Raw genomic sequence first — 22174 nt, 5'->3', positions numbered from 1 at the left:
CTTGATAAAATTTTCAAGTTAAATTCAATTTTTACAGTATCTCTTTATTTAATTGTTAGGTGAAAGTACAGAATAGTTACAAAACGCCCTCTCCTCTCCATATTAATGGATTTCTAAATGTTATTTCAGTATGGTTCGTATTTTGCATAAGTACCAAAAAATAGTACTATCGCCATTTGATTTAGCCATGAGTCCATTTTTTTTTTTTTTTTTAAATTTGGCGGCATTAGTTTACATCCTTACTAATTTAAAAAAAATAATTGTTGTGATGTCTGCCTTACAGATTACAATTAACTCTTTTAAAGACTGGAAATCTTGACATAATGCACACTTGGTAGTTAGACAGATGTATAACCATTCTGGCTAGGGATTTTTATTCTCGACCCCTAAAATCAAGACCTGGTCCCTCTTGATTTTGCAGTGATAGTTTAGTTCTGTGCAGATCTAGGAGATCCACCTTCTCAGGCCTTGCCTTCTCTCTTTGAGAAGGAGGTTAGTTTATCGCTAATCGCCTGAGGCGCCCTCACCGGGGAATGTCGATGGGGCTATCCAGGCACATTTTACAGGGTGACCCTCCTGTGGGGTGCTGACTTTTGGTGTCTAAGTTCTTGTAGTGGGACAGAACTAAACAACCATTCTCTTTATTTATCGTGTTTGTCTTCTTTTTTTTTTAAAAACATATTTTGTTTTCACTAAGTACCAAGTTGTATCTTTCTTTCGAATCCTTCCAACAAAGTCCATCTGCAGAGTCAACTCCGATTTTAACCGTTAATCCCTTTTCATCATCAAAAGATTTCAAAAGCTTCTTTTTTTTTTTTTTTCATTCTTTGTTCAAACATAAAACTAAAAATGACGCAACATTTTTTTATAAGTGGATTACAACAACAAACAAAAAAAAAATGGAAACAAATGCACAATGCATGTCGGAAAGTAAATTTAAATTGAAAATTAAATGCATTTTTTTTTTAAGTAGATTAACGCATTAAGTCGATTGAATGGATTTGAATTCTGATTAAAAGATTAATTCCTTCAATTAATGTTTTTTATTAGATTAAAAACTTGTCGATAAAGCAGATTAAAACAAAACGATGAAAATGTTTTTTCAAACAGAAATGTAACGACCAACAGAGAAAGCCTCTTATGTAAACATATGCTGTGCAGCATGTTTCGTTAGTGCATGTGGGTGGCAGACGTGCAGTTGTTAGGTGCTTGGCCAGAAAATAGGGTGTGCAAAGAGCTGAAAATATATTTGGACAGTTAGACCACCTAAGAGATATTCTCTTTGTTGGAAAAGAGTAAGTGCTTCATTTAATGAACGAATCCAGCTGGGATCGGCTTTATAAGAGAAATGACGTCCCGATATCCAGTTGGATCTTCAGTGAATGTCTCCTCTGGATGGCTGAACAATGATCAATAACAAAAAGCCAGGGTCAGGCTGGAAGAGAAGAGACCCCAGACGAGGAGGAGCAGAAGTGAGAGTTGAACATTGAAGAGCAGGAGTGAGTTCTACAGAGACAGTTGGGTCAATGTGCCTCTCTGAGCAGATTGAGTCCATTAGGACTCTTGGCGAAGGGACTATAATGGGACTTGCATTTCGGTTTGGTCGAACAAAGATTTAATGTTACAAATCTGTCATTCATCTAAGTAGACAGGTACCATTTCTAAACTAAAAAGAAATCTATCATCTATATAATTATAAAATGCTGTAGATCGTGTGGGTGTCCTTCTTTGGTTGCTTGAATTTTGTCTTCCACGATCAGGCAATTCCATCTTTTAAAAAAGAGAAGAAAGGGTGGGGTAGAGAAAAGAAAAAAATTCTATCAAGAGGTCTCTCAGCCACACCTTTTCAAAATGAACGTTAGTAACGAGAAGGGAGGGCCATCGTTTAAAAACGTGGTCAAAAGATCATAAATTATTAGTGAGGGTAGGAAAAAATTAATATGGGGGGAAAGAAGAAAAGAAAACAATCTCATTGAACACCTATGAGTTCCAAATTATGGGTATATTCTTTCTGTTTACACAGAGACTGGTTGGCACAAATTAATAGATACTGCCTCGAGAATTTTTAAGTAAATTCTCAATGGTGCTCTGTGTAAGATATAGAAAGTTTCATCCGTATATCCTCCAGTGCAGATCTGGCAATAAATGTTCACTTATGACCGACTTATGAGCCTGTAAACGCCTGGATGTTGACCATATTTTGTGCCTACATATTGATGAGGGAGGGACATATTGGAAAATTCTAACCTCCAAATGCTGAATGGTATACCCCATGTAGTCAACCTTGCACTGACCGTTAAAACTGATAAACAATCATATTGTATTGAGTAGTAGGGATACCATCCTTTCAAAAGGAGGGAAAAGCATTTCTCGTCCCAAACACTGTTCGAACCTTAGTTGCAAAACGGCAACATGAAATGGCTGTAGAAATTTTATGACAACTCCTGGCTTTTGACACCAATCTACGGGAGCTTCACATATATGGGACATTTTTGAAGGCTCACAAAAGTTCCACCTTTACAGGCCAGGGTTTTATCCCTGACACATTTTTCAATTACGTGTAAAGGATAACCATTGACGAAAAGGATCTCAGTTATGCTTTGCAGTTCCGCATCTGGTTTATAACTAGAGCAGATCAACAAAGCCCAATGTACTAAAGTTTTAATCAGATTTATTTTTCTGATTTTAAGGGAGAACGAAACCTAGCTAATGTATTGTTCTGTAAAGTTAGGTTTCCTATATATGCTGATAATAAAACTCGTACAAGATCTTTTGAGGAGAACATCTAAGAAGAGTAATTAGCCATTAACCTCACTCACCATAGTAAATGTCAATGCAAGGTGAAGTAAGTTTAATTGTTCTAACAACTCCTCAGCTTTTATACAAGAACACCCGACAAAAATGTCATCCACATAACCGAAATAGCACATCGGTTTTGGAATGAGGGTGGAGAGTTGTATGTTTTGATTTCGATTTAAGCTGATGCCACCCAAGTCATATAATATATATATATATATATATATATATATATATATATATATTAATTTCAATCTCACTACTACATATTAGGTTCAATATAATAATCGCTAGAGAATTGTCTCTATAATAATAATACGTAATATGTATGAATTAAAATATCATATTTAAGCGTATGTTGCAACCTGGCAAGTTGCTAGTTTGTTTATGAAGCTGGATTTCTAGTTTTGCTTGGTATGAGGATTCTTCCAAGCTGTGCAGACTGGATCAACGAGCATCTTTAGCATGGCACAATGAGGAAGACTGAAATGTGATGACTAAGAGACGAGAAGGCCTCTTGTAACGATGAAAATCAGAGTTTATCGAACTATTTGTGCCATCGTTCAATATGGGTGTAAGTTATGTATGATGAGACCTGCAGACATTCAGACGAGAAGTCTTTGATCGACACTATTTGAATCATATTTTGAGTTCATTGGCAACACTTCGTTTCAGATGTGTTTGACTGTGAGTGATGCTGAATCTCCTTCATTCAGCATCCTGATTTCCTGTCAGGTGTCTGTGATGGTTTACTCACACTCTTCAGCATCAACACAAATTCATCAGGAAAAAAAAATCAATTCGGTTCCACTTTGAGAATGGAAGAAGTGGTATAGTCGCCAACTCAAAACTGAACCCTGACTCAGAACTGATTATTGGTTCACATCTTATAGTGCAAAAATATTGTAACACATCTCTATGGTGTTTGCAAGTGGAATCAAGACTGACTGTCACTAATTTCAATGTTGGCAATGGGCCATCGTGCTTGATTGGCCTTCTATAACAGAGACAACAAGACAGTCTTGGAGGAGGTTTGGTAGAGCTAGGTTAACCGAGAGAGTGGATCAACAGGAATCTATGCACATTAGATTTGAAGACTGCCATGTTATAGTTCGACAGGAAGCAAACATATGGTATCGTATTCCAGACGGACAGTTCTAGGAAAGAAACTCTGCTCTTCATTTAGTTTTAGGCTCAGATAAAGAGTGGGAGAAGTAGTTGGCGGTCGTTACAACTAGGCGAGTATTTGTTGTGAATGATTTATTGGGAGGGACCATAGATTGGAACTCAGTCGAGCACCTCTCATAAAAATAATGATAGAGCAGAGATAGACTCATTACGTCTCTTCTATAAGAAAGAGGAAGTAGGGAGGTGAAAAGATAGTTGCCCATCAAATTCTGGAGATGTTTCGTAACCTGTCGAAGCAGGAAAGGATGCTCTTGGGATCTCCAACCCTGATGTGTCATGGCGAAATTAATATAAATTCTAAAAATTACAAAACAAAAATGATGCAGTAGATGTACTAGATGTATTTTCAAAAAAAAAATGATGTACTAGATGTATTTTCAACAAAAAATGATGCAGTAGATGTACTAGATGTATTTTCAAAAAAAAAAATGATGTACTAGATGTATTTTCAACAAAAAATGATGCAGTAGATGTACTAGATGTATTTTCAAAAAAAAAAATGATGTACTAGATGTATTTTCAACAAAAAATGATGTACTAGATGTATTTTCAAAAAAAAAATGATGTACTAGATGTATTTTCAAAAAAAATGATGCAGTAGATGTATTTAAAAAAAAAAATGATGCAGTAGATGTATTTTCAACAAAAAATGATGCAGTAGATGTATTTTCAACAAAAAACGATGCAGTAGATGTATTTTCAAAAAAAAATGATGCAGTAGATGTATTTTCAAAAAAAAACGATGCAGTAGAGGTATTTTCAAAAAAAAAAATGATGCAGTAGATGTATTTTCAAAAAAAACGATGCAGTAGAGGTATTTTCAAAAACAAAAAATGATGCAGTAGATGTATTTTCAAAAAAAACGATGCAGTAGAGGTATTTTCAAAAGAAAAATGATGCAGTAGATGTATTTTCAAAAAAAAAAATGATGCAGTAGATGTATTTTCAAAACAAAAAACGATGCAGTAGATGTATTTTCAAAAAAAAATGATGCAGTAGATGTATTTTCAAAAAAAAACGATGCAGTAGAGGTATTTTCAAAAAAAAAATGATGCAGTGGATGTATTTTCAAAAAAAAATGATGCAGTAGATGTATTTTCAAAAACAAAAAATGATGCAGTAGATGTATTTTCAAAAAAAACGATGCAGTAGAGGTATTTTCAAAAACAAAAAATGATGCAGTAGATGTATTTTCAAAAAAAACGATGCAGTAGAGGTATTTTCAAAAACAAAAAATGATGCAGTAGATGTATTTTCAAAAAAAAAAATGATGCAGTAGATGTATTTTCAAAAAAAAATGATGCAGTAGATGTATTTTCAAAAAAAAATGATGCAGTAGATGTATTTTCAAAAGAAAAATGATGCAGTAGATGTATTTTCAAAAAAAAAAAAAATGATGCAGTAGATGTATTTTCAAAAAAAAAAAATGATGCAGTAGATGTATTTTCAAAAAAAAAATGATGCAGTAGATGTATTTTCAAAAAAAAAATGATGCAGTAGATGTATTTTAAAAAAAAAACGATGCAGTAGAGGTATTTTCAAAAAAAATGATGCAGTAGATGTATTTTCAAAAAAAAAATTATGCAGTAGATGTATTTTCAAAAAAAACGATGCAGTAGAGGTATTTTAAAAAAAAAACGATGCAGTAGAGGTATTTTCAAAAAAAATGATGCAGTAGATGTATTTTCAAAAAAAACGATGCAGTAGAGGTATTTTAAAAAAAAAAACGATGCAGTAGAGGTATTTTCAAAAAAAATGATGCAGTAGATGTATTTTCAAAAAAAAAATGATGCAGTAGATGTATTTTAAAAAAAAAAATGATGCAGTAGATGTATTTTCAAAAAAAACGATGCAGTAGAGGTATTTTCAAAAAAAATGATGCAGTAGATGTATTTTCAAAAAAAAACGATGCAGTAGAGGTATTTTCAAAAAAAATGATGCAGTAGATGTATTTTCAAAAAAAAAATTATGCAGTAGATGTATTTTCAAAAAAAACGATGCAGTAGAGGTATTTAAAAAAAAAACGATGCAGTAGAGGTATTTTCAAAAAAAATGATGCAGTAGATGTATTTTCAAAAAAAACGATGCAGTAGAGGTATTTTCAAAAAAAAACGATGCAGTAGAGGTATTTTCAAAAAAAATGATGCAGTAGATGTATTTTCAAAAAAAAAATGATGCAGTAGATGTATTTTCAAAAAAAAAAATGATGCAGTAGATGTATTTTCAAAAAAAACGATGCAGTAGAGGTATTTTCAAAAAAAAAACGATGCAGTAGAGGTATTTTCAAAAAAAATGATGCAGTAGATGTATTTTCAAAAAAAAACGATGCAGTAGAGGTATTTTCAAAAAAAATGATGCAGTAGAGGTATTTTCAAAAAAAATGATGCAGTAGATGTATTTTCAAAAAAAATGATGCAGTAGATGTATTTTCAAAAAAAAATGATGCAGTAGATGTATTTTCAAAAAAAAAATGATGCAGTAGATGTATTTTAAAAAAAAACGATGCAGTAGAGGTATTTTCAAAAAAAATGATGCAGTAGATGTATTTTCAAAAAAAAAATTATGCAGTAGATGTATTTTCAAAAAAAACGATGCAGTAGAGGTATTTTAAAAAAAAAACGATGCAGTAGAGGTATTTTCAAAAAAAATGATGCAGTAGATGTATTTTCAAAAAAAACGATGCAGTAGAGGTATTTTCAAAAAAAAACGATGCAGTAGAGGTATTTTCAAAAAAAATGATGCAGTAGATGTATTTTCAAAAAAAAAATGATGCAGTAGATGTATTTTCAAAAAAAAAATGATGCAGTAGATGTATTTTCAAAAAAAACGATGCAGTAGAGGTATTTTCAAAAAAAATGATGCAGTAGATGTATTTTCAAAAAAAAACGATGCAGTAGAGGTATTTTCAAAAAAAATGATGCAGTAGATGTATTTTCAAAAAAAAAATTATGCAGTAGATGTATTTTCAAAAAAAACGATGCAGTAGAGGTATTTTAAAAAAAAAACGATGCAGTAGAGGTATTTTCAAAAAAAATGATGCAGTAGATGTATTTTCAAAAAAAACGATGCAGTAGAGGTATTTTCAAAAAAAAACGATGCAGTAGAGGTATTTTCAAAAAAAATGATGCAGTAGATGTATTTTCAAAAAAAAAATGATGCAGTAGATGTATTTTCAAAAAAAAAATGATGCAGTAGATGTATTTTCAAAAAAAACGATGCAGTAGAGGTATTTTCAAAAAAAATGATGCAGTAGATATATTTTCAAAAAAAAACGATGCAGTAGAGGTATTTTCAAAAAAAATGATGCAGTAGATGTATTTTCAAAAAAAATGATGCAGTAGATGTATTTTCAAAAAAAAAATGATGCAGTAGATGTATTTTCAAAAAAAAAATGATGCAGTAGATGTATTTTCAAAAAAAACGATGCAGTAGAGGTATTTTCAACAAAAAATGATGCAGTAGATGTATTTTCAAAACAAAATGATGCAGTAGATGTATTTTCAACAAAAAATGATGCAGTAGATGTATTTTCAACAAAAAATGATGCAGTAGATGTATTTTCAACAAAAAATGATGCAGTAGATGTATTTTCAACAAAAAATGATGCAGTAGATGTATTTTCAACAAAAAATGATGCAGTAGATGTATTTTCAAACAAAAAATGATGCATTAGATGTATTTTCAAACAAAAAATGATGCATTAGATGTATTTTCAACAAAAAATGATGCAGTAGATGTATTTTCAAAAAAAAAAATGATGCAGTAGATGTATTTTCAAAAAAAAATGATGCAGTAGATGTATTTTCAAAAAAAAATGATGCAGTAGATGTATTTTCAAAAGAAAAATGATGCAGTAGATGTATTTTCAAAAAAAAAAAAATGATGCAGTAGATGTATTTTCAAAAAAAAAAAATGATGCAGTAGATGTATTTTCAAAAAAAAATGATGCAGTAGATGTATTTTCAAAAAAAAATGATGCAGTAGATGTATTTTCAAAAAAAAATGATGCAGTAGATGTATTTAAAAAAAAAAAATGATGCAGTAGATGTATCTTCAAAAACAAAATGATGCAGTAGATGTATTTTCAAAAACAAAATGATGCAGTAGATGTATTTTCAAAAACAAAATGATGCAGTAGATGTATTTTCAACAAAAAATGATGCAGTAGATGTATTTTCAACAAAAAATGATGCAGTGGATGTAATGGATGTATTTTCAACAAAAAAATCAGTCACAATGATGTTCTGTTTAAAAATGTTTCCCCCCCCCCTAAAGTCAGGAGAGATAAGTCGGTTTGTCATACTGAATTTGTCGCACAACTCTTGCACACCAAAACATACAATATAACTAAAAAATTCAATAAATTTTAGTTTTACTTGTAATTATTTTTCATAATTTTTTTTTTTAGTTCATACTGATTTTGCCATAACACGTAAGTATGTAATGTTTTCACCTGAAATGTGTTGGTTTAAAACCTCATTAATGTAAACCAGCACCCAAACCTTTTGTGCAGCATGTGTGTTCGATCATGGCCAAAAACAATGGCTGCGGCATCTTGTTATATGCTGATGAGTCTTTCAAAGTAACGAGAAACCTTATCTTATATGCAAATGAGATGCTGCTGGCTTGGAGACCCCCCCCCCCTTTTTTTTTATTAGTTGTGAGCTTGGGCAGCAGTATGACTATTTTAACCACAAAAATTATTAAATCAAAGCACAAAATAGTTAGCGTTTCTGAACTTTTGAGATGAGGATTGGTAATTCATATTTGTATTCATCGGACTACTGTTCTCATCTTGAGTGTGATTTTCACAACGTTTCAGTCGATAGAACCTCCGATCTTCTTCAGGTGTATCTTGTCAAATTCTGGAATCTTTCTGTCGAACTCAGGAATTGGGACGGAATTTTGAACGGAACTTTACTTCACAGAGGGAGGGGGTAGCATGCTCTTGTTCTGTCAGCCATGACTGGATAGAGATCCTAAGTAATCCGCAATTGTATTTTTCGATCGACCACACTGAGATTTGAACCTTCGACCTTCAGGAGAATATCACTTTTACAATTGATTTTTCCATGTACTTTAACCACTGCGCCATGGGTCCTTATGCAAGGACTTGTGACGCTGTGAAATAAATAAAAGGTTCCGTTCAAAATTCCATTCAAATTCCCGAGTTTGACAAGATACACCTGAAGAAGGCCGGAGTTTACATTGACTGAAATGTTGTGAAAATGACACTCAAGATGAGAACACTAGTCTGAATAATCCAAATGATACAAGAATAGTTAATCACCTATTTTTTAAATCCAGAATAGTAAACAATTTTTTATTTAACCACATAAAGACAAGCAAATGTTTTCATATTTTTCATCTGTTTATATTGGCACAATAGCAACAAAGAAATGTACTGAGAGAGATTTTGTGCGTTAAGGATGCTGACAAAGCTGATTGGATGTGTAGAATGAGTTAGAAAACCAGAATCTATTTTAGTATCTGTTGTGTCTACCTTCCTGTCTGTTAGAGAACGCATCAAGCATGTTTACATAATGTCTAAGAATCTGATCTGATGATGTAGGATGGATAACAATTGTACTCGCATTGTAAGCTTATCTTCATCTCATAGTGATGCTGCATTGCATAATTAAGCATCCTGCGTTGCATAAGTGCTTCGTCTGCAATGCTAATTTGCTGACGACTACGTTGTAGAAATAACTAATTTGTACGAACTTATCAACTGAAGCATTCAAGACCTTCACACGAATGAGTTGTCTACAGTATCAGCTTTCTAACAATCCGGCTATAACACTCATGTGTATGGCCGTAAAATGCATCCAGTGGTGAAGGCCCCGATTTGGGGTGTCTGGGGGGGGGGGGGGGGGGGGGCATTATCCCTTAGTTGCCACAAGTAGGCCTATCTAGTGTTACACGAATTGAAAAAAAAAAAAAAAAATAAATTGAAGTTAAATATCAAGTTTCTCACCAACTTAAAATTTTTTTTTTTTTTTATAAAGGGGTCACTATTTATCAAGGCCCGGAGGCCATTCAAGGATAAGTGTTAATGTCTGTATGGTAGTCATTGGGATAATAGTGTAGTAACTGTTAGTTGTGGAAATTTGGTATAATTTGATTATTTCCCATCGACGAAATGTTGCATCCCTCTGCTTGTTTGGGGTGAAAATTGAATAAAAAAAAAAAAATTTTTAATTTAAGAGGAGGGTTCAGCAAGAAGTTGTTCATATTGGACTTGAAGATGACACTATTGTAGTCAGCTGGAAAGTAAACCAGTGGAGCAGAGTTCCGCAGGCATGCAGTTCTAGGAAAGAAGCTTTGTTTGGGGAATCCATGTTTAGGTTTAGACACTGATAACTAAAATGATGTTAAATATTAAATTTCTCAGCATCTGAAGAGAAATTCCTTTTTCTTTCTTTTTGATGCGAAGAATGAAAAAATAAAACTTGAAGCCTTCAGAGCACTACTGAATGTGTCAAATAAAATTAAGGATGTTTCCAAAGCATTAAAATTAAATTCGTCTCACCCCCCCCCCACCCCCACCCTTTATTTATAGAGAAATAACAATAGTTAAGAAATGATAAATAAAAGTCGGAGTTAGCGTCTTTCAATTTAAAAAAAAAAAATGCCTGACTCATTTTCTGGGATGTATTAGTACATTATAATATTAAAAATTGTGTTTTTAATAATTCTTGATAACATTTAATGATACAACTGGCCATTTTGATCCCCCAAAGAATGAATTGTTTTTTTTTTCTTTTTCAAAGTTTTAGATATTATTTTTCCAGAGTTATCCTGATTTAAAAAAAAAAAAAAAAAAAAAAAACTTTATAGGGATTTGTTGCGTATTTTTCAAGCTTTAGCTGAACATACAATCGTCAAAACACACAGACAATTGCTCTTTATATAATAGACTAGCAAGGCTCCCCAGCATTGCCCGCAGCTCAAGTGTAACATAACTTCTACCTATCATTTTTCTCCTTGTTTTCCTCCTCTTTCTTCACCCAGCCCATTCCTCTCTATGGACAGACACACATACAACTCGGTTACTTCCTTTTAATGAGTATGTTTTAATAAATATCATTTACTGACGGCTTTGCCTTTGATTAGTTTCGCTTTTTATATGAAAAAGCTGAACAAACACACGACAGAACAGAATAACTTGAATTTTGTAAAAGTCGCTAAATCGTAGATATTACAATCTAGGGAGTATATAAAAAGTTCTAAAATATTGTACCTCCCTCCCTGAGAACACCTGCGAAAAAAAGCTTTTGTTGGACATACAAAAACGTGTGCACCCATTTTGCCTTTTATATAGATTTCTCTTTTCTCATTTTTGGGTTGCTACTTGCTCTATGCATCTCACCACCTTTTCCCCATCAGCTCTGTTTAACTCAGCATCATTGGGGACACTAATTTCTACTAAGGTTGCCTCTTTCTTCCTCCAATTCCCCTAGAAATGTAAACATGTACCAATAAAACATTAATGAAAATACAAAAAAAAAAAAAAAAGATCTGAGAGTTCAACAAGATACACCTGTTGAAGATCGAAGGTTACATCGGCTGAAATGCAAGATTAATACTCAAGATGAGAACAGTAGTTTAAATAATCAAAATATCACAGAGACTGATGTTTACAAACTTTTTGTTTACAAACTAAATTAATCTAAAAACCAATTGTATGAACAACGTACAATTTAAATGTAAAATGACTCCATGACTATTCACATGTAAAACAACCAACCACTTTAATGCGGAACATAGTTTTTGTATTTTTGCAAGCTTAACTTATTCACTTTTATTCAGAAAAGTGAAAAGAAAAAAGATAACGAAAAGAAACTGGAATCTTAGAAACATCTCCATTATTCCAGTAATTATAAGAACAACCGGACTCATTAAAAAGAATCTCAAAAACTACTTGGTAAATATACCAAATGAACTAAGTGCAAGAGAAATACAAACAATTGCACTAAAAAAAAAAACGGTTAGAAATTTTTTTTATAAAGGGGTCACTATTTATCAAGGCCCGGAGGCCATTCAAGGATAAGTGTTAATGTCTGTATGGTAGTCATTGGGATAATAGTGTAGTAATTGTTGTGGAAATTTGGTATAATTTGATTATTTCCCATCGAAATGTTGCATCCCTCTGCTTGTTTGGGGGTGAAAATTGAATAAAAAAAAAAAAATTTTTAATTTAAGAGGAGGGTTCAGCAAGAAGTTGTTCATATTGGACTTGAAGATGACACTATCGTAGTCAGCTGGAAAGTAAACCAGTGGAGCAGAGTTCCGCAGGCGTGCAGTTCTAGGAAAGAAGCTTTGTTTGGGGAATCCATGTTTAGGTTTAGACACTGATAACTAAAATGATGTTAAATATTAAATTTCTCAGCATCTGAAGAGAAATTCCTTTTTCTTTTTGATGCGAAGAATGAAAAAATAAAACTTGAAGCCTTCAGAGCACTACTGAATGTGTCAAATAAAATTAAGGATGTTTCCAAAGCATTAAAACTAAATTCGTCTCACCCCACCCTTTATTTATAGAGAAATAACAATAGTTAAGAAATGATAAATAAAAGTCGGAGTTAGCATCTTTCAATTTAAAAAAAAAAAATGCCTGACTCATTTTCTGGGATGTATTAGTACATTATAATATTAAAAATTGTGTTTTTAATAATTCTTGATAACATTTAATGATACAATTGGCCATTTTGATCCCCCAAAGAATGAATTTTTTTTTTTTTTCTTTTTCAAAGTTTTAGATATTATTTTTCCAGAGTTATCCTGATTTAAAAAAAAAAAAAAAAAAAAAAACTTTATAGGGATTTGTTGCGTATTTTTCAAGCTTTAGCTGAACATACAATCGTCAAAACACACAGACAATTGCTCTTTATATAATAGACTAGCAAGGCTCCCCAGCATTGCCCGCAGCTCAAGTGTAACATAACTTCTACCTATCATTTTTCTCCTTGTTTTCCTCCTCTTTCTTCACCCAGCCCATTCCTCTCTATGGACAGACACACATACAACTCGGTTACTTCCTTTTAATGAGTATGTTTTAATAAATATCATTTACTGACGGCTTTGCCTTTGATTAGTTTCGCTTTTTATATGAAAAAGCCAAACAAACACACGACAGAACAGAATAGCTTGAATTTTGTAAAAGTCGCTAAATCGTAGATATTACAATCTAGGGAGTATATAAAAAGTTCTAAAATATTGTACCTCCCTCCCTGAGAACACCCGCGAAAAAAAGCTTTTGTTGGACATACAAAAACGTGTGCACCCATTTTGCCTTTTATATAGATTTCTCTTTTCTCACTTTTGGGTTGCTACTTGCTCTATGCATCTCACCACCTTTTCCCCATCAGCTCTGTTTAACTCAGCATCATTGGGGACACTAATTTCTACTAAGGTTGCCTCTTTCTTCCTCCAATTCCCCTAGAAATGTAAACATGTACAAATAAAACATTAATGAAAATACAAAAAAAAAAAAAAAAGATCTGAGAGTTCAACAAGATACACCTGTTGAAGATCGAAGGTTACATCGGCTGAAATGCAAGATTAACACTCAAGATGAGAACAGTAATTTAAATAATCAAAATATCACAGAGACTAATGTTTACAAACTTTTTGTTTACAAACTAAATTAATCTAAAAACCAATTGTATGAACAACGTACAATTTAAATGTAAAATGACTCCATGACTATTCACATGTAAAACAATCAACCACTTTAATGCGGAACATAGTTTTTGTGTTTTTGAAAGCTTATTCACTTTTATTCAGAAAAGTGAAAAGAAAAAAGATAATGAAAAGAAACTGGAATCTTAGAAACATCTCCATTATTCCAGTAATTATAAGAACAACCGGACTCATTAAAAAGAATCTCAAAAACTACTTGGTAAATATACCAAATGAACTAAGTGCAAGAGAAATACAAACAATTGCACTAAAAAAAAAACGGTTAGAAATTTTTTTTATAAAGGGGTCACTATTTATCAAGGCCCGGAGGCCATTCAAGGATAAGTGTTAATGTCTGTATGGTAGTCATTGGGATAATAGTGTAGTAATTGTTGTGGAAATTTGGTATAATTTGATTATTTCCCATCGAAATGTTGCATCCCTCTGCTTGTTTGGGGGTGAAAATTGAATAAAAAAAAAAAAATTTTTAATTTAAGAGGAGGGTTCAGCAAGAAGTTGTTCATATTGGACTTGAAGATGACACTATCGTAGTCAGCTGGAAAGTAAACCAGTGGAGCAGAGTTCCGCAGGCGTGCAGTTCTAGGAAAGAAGCTTTGTTTGGGGAATCCATGTTTAGGTTTAGACACTGATAACTAAAATGATGTTAAATATTAAATTTCTCAGCATCTGAAGAGAAATTCCTTTTTCTTTTTGATGCGAAGAATGAAAAAATAAAACTTGAAGCCTTCAGAGCACTACTGAATGTGTCAAATAAAATTAAGGATGTTTCCAAAGCATTAAAACTAAATTCGTCTCACCCCACCCTTTATTTATAGAGAAATAACAATAGTTAAGAAATGATAAATAAAAGTCGGAGTTAGCATCTTTCAATTTAAAAAAAAAAAATGCCTGACTCATTTTCTGGGATGTATTAGTACATTATAATATTAAAAATTGTGTTTTTAATAATTCTTGATAACATTTAATGATACAACTGGCCATTTTGATCCCCCAAAGAATGAATTTTTTTTTTTTTTCTTTTTCAAAGTTTTAGATATTATTTTTCCAGAGTTATCCTGATTTAAAAAAAAAAAAAAAAAAAAAACTTTATAGGGATTTGTTGCGTATTTTTCAAGCTTTAGCTGAACATACAATCGTCAAAACACACAGACAATTGCTCTTTATATAATAGACTAGCAAGGCTCCCCAGCATTGCCCGCAGCTCAAGTGTAACATAACTTCTACCTATCATTTTTCTCCTTGTTTTCCTCCTCTTTCTTCACCCAGCCCATTCCTCTCTATGGACAGACACACATACAACTCGGTTACTTCCTTTTAATGAGTATGTTTTAATAAATATCATTTACTGACGGCTTTGCCTTTGATTAGTTTCGCTTTTTATATGAAAAAGCTGAACAAACACACGACAGAACAGAATAACTTGAATTTTGTAAAAGTCGCTAAATCGTAGATATTACAATCTAGGGAGTATATAAAAAGTTCTAAAATATTGTACCTCCCTCCCTGAGAACACCCGCGAAAAAAAGCTTTTGTTGGACATACAAAAACGTGTGCATCCATTTTGCCTTTTATATAGATTTCTCTTTTCTCACTTTTGGGTTGCTACTTGCTCTATGCATCTCGCCACCTTTTCCCCATCAGCTCTGTTTAACTCAGCATCATTGGGGACACTAATTTCTACTAAGGTTGCCTCTTTCTTCCTCCAATTCCCCTAGAAATGTAAACATGTACAAATAAAACATTAACGAAAATACAAAAAAAAAAAAAAGATCTGAGAGTTCAACAAGATACACCTGTTGAAGATCGAAGGTTACATCGGCTGAAATGCAAGATTAACACTCAAGATGAGAACAGTAGTTTAAATAATCTAAATATCACAGAGACTAATGTTTACAAACTTTTTTGTTTACAAACTAAATTAATCTACAAACCAATTGTATGAACAACGTACAATTTAAATGTAAAATGACTCCATGACTATTCACATGTAAAACAACCAACCACTTTAGTGCGGAACATAGTTTTTGTATTTTTGCAAGCTTAACTTATTCACTTTTATTCAGAAAAGTGAAAAGAAAAAAGATAACGAAAAGAAACTGGAATCTTAGAAACATCTCCATTATTCCAGTAATTATAAGAACAACCGGACTCATTAAAAAGAATCTCAAAAACTACTTGGTAAATATACCAAATGAACTAAGTGCAAGAGAAATACAAACAATTGCACTAAAAAAAAAAACGGTTAGAATCTTAAAAAGATCTCTACAGTTGGAATGTGTGAAATAGTGGGTGAATATCTCGCATCCACTAGGATGCCCTATTTCTAGCAAAAAAAAAAAAAAAAAGAAAATGAACAAAAAACAATTACTACATTTTTAACCCCCTACCCCCCCCCCTCTCCCCACGCCGGATAAAAGAGGGATTGGACTTAGTAATTCACTCCCATTTGTTTGTTCACACTTTTCTCGATAACCATGCCTTGGATTTAAAAAAAATTTTCCACAAACATTAATTAGTAAATTTTTTATTCGTGGAGAGGGACCCAACATGCTCGGCTTGTTTTTCTTTTAATATTAAAAGTAAAATCTTTGAGCCACCATACTCTTTCCCCTTCTTCAGATAAAGGAAACTATTTTCTCTAGAAGATATCTGCTTTGCTTCCTGCCTTATTAATTCTATGAAAGACGTACATGATTGGTAAAATTTAGTGTCATTCAAAGAGAAGCGGATTTGATAAAACTTGATATTGTCCTGATAAAAGATAAACCTTGAAAGATTCTATAGTTGTTACTTTGTATTATTTGGATTCTTTGGGCTACTGTTCTCATCTTGAGTGTAATTCACTCAATGTTTTGACCAATATATAATCTTAGACCTTACATATTGTTGAACTTAGGAATCTGCACAAAATTTCAAATGGAAGTCTTTATTTAATCTGCAGAGGTAACATACTCTTGTTACGACAGCCATGACTGGGTAGATAGTTTTAAGTAAATTTGTGGATAAAATACTTTGTAAAATTCAGTTGTAAAATTACACTCATCTGGAGGTTTCAGGTTCAATCCTTAGTACCAGCAACACTCAAAATACAATTGTGAATTACTTATCTACCAATCATGGTTGACCGAACAAGAGCATGCTACCTTTCAAAATTCTGTGAAGATTCCAGATTTCAACAAAAAGATTCCTCAAAGTCAACAAGATACATCTGAAGAAGATTGGAGATTACATCGACTGAAACATTGTGCAAATAACACGCAAGATGAGAACAGTAGTCTGAATAACCAAAATATGAATTATTAATCCTCATCTCAAAAATTCAGGAAAAAAAAATCTGTTTATTATTCAAATTGTTTCATTTGTAAAGATTTTAATTTGATTAAATCACCTTTTTGTAAATTTCAGATCATTTGCATAAGCCTACGTTTAGTTGGATCTTTTTTTTTTTTTTTTCATTTTTTTTTTTAATGATCTCAAAACAAATATTTATCCAAGATGGAAATAATTTTCTGATGTAAACTAATTTTGAAAAACGCAAAATTAAGATTTTATGAGTAAAAAATTATTTTTCAAATAAATTCGCTTTGTTTATTGAATAATCCTCATGTTTCGGCTTTTTTTAAAATGTTTTTTTTTAACTTCAAACACTTAAAACAGAAAAAAACAATTAAGTACATAATTTTAATCTATTTTCAGGTGAAACTCATCCCTCGCCATTTCGAAACCCCTTAAAACATCAGGTTAATTTACAGCGAATACGAGACAGAGCACAGGTAAGTGTCGTTTGGAAAATTCTGAGAAGTCGAGAAAAACACCTGATATGTTTGTACTGTGTTTTTTTTTTTTTGTACTGTTTTTTTTCTACTGTTTTTTCACACCAAACAAACCATGGTGCAACTTAGTCATGAGGGGCTACTATTTGGGACCAAATTTGCAAGGATACTATGGAGGGAGTTGGGCAGCAAGATGTCTGTTCACATTACACTTGAACTTGTACATCTCAGTATAGTCAGGGAAGTAGGGGCCCAGGATGGAATTCCAAAGTCTAGCATTTTGAAGGAAGAAGCTATTTAATTAGAAAGCTTTGTGGCATCTACGGATATCTACAGTGTAGGGGTGGGATTTTGTTGCTTGTGGGAGGTATTTATATCAAGGGGGAACTAGTGCTTTAAGCTCACGCAAGCACTTACCATTAAAGTACTTATAAAACATATTCCTCAAATGATAAATTTCTGATTAATTTGAGAATCACAAAAGTTTTACTTTTATTTTGAAATTATAATTATGGGCGGTTTAAAATAATGTAGGAATGGGATCGCTCTTTTTAAAAACAATTTTGATTATGTGAGCATTCACTCTTTTTGTAAACTGTTAATCCTCATCTTTATAGTTGTCGTTTCAGCCAACTCATCCTCTGGCCTTCTTCAGGTGATTAACAGCAACAGGATAGGAATGCTGAGTCTCTTATCTGTATCCCCAGTAATTACTGCCTTCCATAGTTGTTGTTTCACCACGTTTTGGCCAACTAATCCTCTGGCCTGCTTTGAGTAGGATTGAAACCACTATCTTTAGACAATGCTTACATAGAACCGTAGAGAGTCAACGCTTCTATCCACAGTGCCATGAACTCCAAAGGCCAGAGGAATAGTTGAGCGAAATGTGAAATAAGAACTATTAAAATGAGAACAGTTCACAAATAAATATAAAAATTACTCATCTTAAAGGATTCCAATAAAAATAACATAACTCTCATTCACGTTGTCAATGTGGCCATACCATCAAAGTCTCCTGTTCTGCACAAAAAAAAAAAAATGCATGTCTATTTTTATACTAAACACATCTAAAGACAGGATTAGTCCCAAAACAAAAGCCTATAACGCTCACCAGGAACCGTAGAAATTCAACAACTATGATGATGAGAATAACAGTCTGCAAAAAAGAATAAATGCACAAATCATGAAGACGCATCTCAAAGGATTCCAAAAATAAAAAAAAAACAAAAATTATGTGAGGTCTAAAATAATGTAGGAATGTGTGGAGGACTCCACTTGTTGGGGAGACATTGAAATATGACGAGAATAAAGATGGAGTCTACCGAGTATGATTGTGAAAGAAGATTCAGAATAAAACATGTTAAAGCAGGATTACGTATGTACAAGGAATATTTATTTTGTGCAGAAAGGTTACGAACATTAGTGTGTTTGTGTGTGTATGAACGAGCATGCATGTAGTAAAATGTTTGTTGCGTGTATGCGTGTGTACGAGAGTTCGTCGAAGTATATGTTGGAAGTCCATTGTGTGTGTGTAAGAGCTTTAGTTATACACAAGTATTTGATCCTATCTTGGATAAGGAAAACGATTCTGCCAGAATGTGTTTAAAGGTGTGTCCCTAACATGGGCAATAAGAAATGTGTTGACACGCCGAAGGTGAGAAAGAGGAGAGAGAAAAAAAGAACAGGAAATAGAGAATGCCACCTGTTGGGCAAAAAGAGGATTACCAAGGGCAGATAACCGGTGCGTATTGAAGGTGTGTGGTTTGAGTGATACATGTTAGATTTAAAAGGCATGTGCCTATAAATGAGATCACCCTTTCTTGCTGTGACCGAATACAAAACTGATTTTACAATCTAGTGGGACGTGATCCTTTCTGTTCTCTACAGCCATTTTTTTTTCACCGGAGAGATGTTGCTAGTCTTTCTCTACTCTTTGTATTATTTGGATTTTTCCAACTGCTGCTCTTGAGTGCTATTTTCACAACGTTTCGGTCAACATCTGACCTTCTTCAGGTGTATTTTGTTGAACTCTGGAATCTGCACACAATTTTGAATCGAACACTTTATGTAATCCACGGGGGTAGAATGTTCTTATTCCATTAACCATAATAGGATAAAAGTCGTATTTCTGAATTTTTGAGATGAGGATTGGTTATTTTTATTGGGATTCTTCGAACTACTGTTTTCATCTTGTGTCTGGTCCTGGATATGACCTTAAACTATATCCGATGGTGAGGCCTCAGCTTGCGGGCTTTGGGGAGTGTGGAACCACCCTTTAATTGGCATTGCTCCCAGGTCCACTCTGACCTGGACTGGTAGTACCTGTTAGGGTCCCAACTATGGGTTAAATAGAAACCGACTTAAAAAAAAAAAACAAATAAAATCTATTAAAAATTTTTCTTCAAAATCACTGGATTCCACATTAAATAACCTGAAAGGGTTGATATGCCGTAAAACAACAATCAACCAACCATCATCTTGTGTCATTTTCACGTTTCGGTTGATGTAACCTCTGACTTTCTTCAAGTTTATCTTAACTCTGGAATGTTTCTGTTGAACTCTGGAATTTGGATAAAAGGTTAGGTTCAAAATTCCATCCAAATTCCTGAGTCTGATAGAAACAGTCATAAGTTGTAAAAAGGATATTCTCCTTAAGGTTGAAGGTTCAATTCTCAGTGTGGATGACCAAAAAATATAATTGCAAATTACTTAGGACCTCTATCCAGTCATGGCTGATGGAACAAGAGCATGCTACCCCTATGAAGTAAATAAAGGGTTCCGTTTGAAATTCCATTCAAATTCCTGAGTTTGACAGAAACATTTCAGAGTTCAACAAGATACACCTGAAGAAGGATCGGAGGTTACACCGTTCAAAACATTGTAAAAATCACACTCAAGATGAAACAGTAGTTCAATGAATCTAAATGATACAACATAATAATACTTATGTAAAACAAATAAAAAGTGTACATATAATTTTATATCTGGTATCGTTAATAAAGTGGTTTGGAATGGCAATGGATTTCTCTTTTGTTTGTCTTTTATTGTTTAAGTAGAAAACAATACACGGATATAGAATATGGAATAGATTTATTCCATTAGGTACAATAATAGAAGTCCGTGTTAGTTGCAACAACTGTTAAGTGGTTGACAGCTTCAACTGATCCCGACCAGTTTCGTTCTTATTAAATATACATAAACTGTAGTCACGTGTTATAAGTTTGTGTCAGTGAAAATTAAATTGGAATCGTGACCATTTAAAAAATTTAATTTTTATTTTTGTTTTTTATTTATATATCTCTCTATAATTTTTATTTTGCTTACATCTTTTTATTCCTTTATTTATCAATTAGAATTTTTTTTTCTTTCCAGAAACTCCAGGGAGATTTAATAGATCAAATGAGTCAAGAATTGGAAGCATTATTTGAAGAATTTGTCTCTGAAGTTGAACAAATTGAACAGAATCCAGAGTCTCTCTTTGAAGTCGGCCATCGATCAAATAGGTAAGCAACTTATACTTTCTTCACTTTAAAAGAAAACTTATTTTTTCTGAAACCATTTTTTAAAATTTAGTGCAAATGTGATTGTTGGGGGGGGGGGGGCTAAGAAATACTAAGCTATGATTGGCTGAAAAGTTCATGTGATAGATTATGAAAAAAAGGTTTTTGAAATAGTGAGTCAGTTGTCAAAACAAAAAAGAAGCGTACACTTGAAATTCCCTTTATTTTAGCCATCAAGAAAAGACAATGGACAATGAAATACCCTGTGGACATATGAAACAACCAATGCCCTGTGATTAAATGAAGAAATTTCCATCATATTTAGATACCAGCCAAGATGAAATCCAAGATGGCTGCTTCAATCAAAAATATGCAGCAGATGTTGTGCAGAATTTATGATTATTTTTATGACTTTTTGCTTCAAACATTTAAAATTACAAAATAACAAATTACACTGCAAATTACTGGGAGGTGACGGTGGTCAATCGGTTAATAACACAGACTGATGACCTGGGTGTTCCAAGTTCGAATCCAATTCAATCCACAAAAACCACTTTCACTTCACGCAGTTCCTCTCATAATTCCTAATGTCTTTATAGAAATAATTCTGACTACAAAAATATCGAGGAGACCAATGCCAACAATAGAATCTTCGGATTCATACAACATGATGATCGTTTTACTTAGGAATGGACGAAATTTTGAAATAGCATATTATATGAAAATTTTTTCTTAAAATTTTTCAATAATAGAATACATAGAAAAATGAACTAAGAATTAAAAAAAAAAAAGTTTGAATGTGCTTTGCATGTTTGGATATTTTTCTCTCTTTAAGACCAGATGCATTTTGTTACATTTTTTTTTTTTTTTTTTACATGAAGGCCCAGAAGCCACTTGGGGATAAGGGTTATTTTGTGTATGGTAATCAACAGGATAGTATTGCAGTATTCATTAGTATTGGAGATTTGATAAAGTGTCATTACTTGGGGGGGGGTTCATCAGGAATTTGTTTACGTTGGACTTGAAGACATTCATGTTGAAGTCAGGAGGGAAACAGGCAAGCAGTAGAGAGTTCCACAGGCGTGCAGTTCTAAGAAAGAAACTTTGTTCATGGAATCTACGTTTTGATTGAGGCACAGATAAAGAATGGGGAAAATTTTTGACCGTGGTTTCAGCTAGACGGGTATTTATTGTGAAAGATGTGCGAGGGGG

At 32.8% G+C, this 22174-nt stretch overlaps 1 protein-coding gene across 2 annotated transcripts in view; it reads left to right on the top strand.

Annotated features, from left to right (window-relative positions):
• Positions 1 to 22174, top strand: part of LOC145291143 (sterol O-acyltransferase 1-like) — a 169963-nt gene that overhangs the window by 38149 nt on the left and 109640 nt on the right. For both annotated transcript variants that reach the window (XM_080136660.1, XM_080136661.1), the window contains exons 2-3: positions 17386 to 17462; positions 20835 to 20965. In XM_080136660.1, coding sequence (XP_079992786.1) covers positions 17386 to 17462; positions 20835 to 20965 — 208 coding nt within the window. The remainder of the gene's footprint in view (positions 1 to 17385; positions 17463 to 20834; positions 20966 to 22174) is intronic.

The sequence above is a fragment of the Euprymna scolopes genome, chromosome 12 (genome assembly GCF_053919585.1).
Source record: "Euprymna scolopes isolate OS-2025 chromosome 12, ASM5391958v1, whole genome shotgun sequence".
Classification (NCBI taxonomy): domain Eukaryota; kingdom Metazoa; phylum Mollusca; class Cephalopoda; order Sepiida; family Sepiolidae; genus Euprymna; species Euprymna scolopes.
The sequence above is the reverse complement of the archived record's forward strand: the minus strand, read 5'-3'. Positions and strand labels throughout refer to the sequence as shown.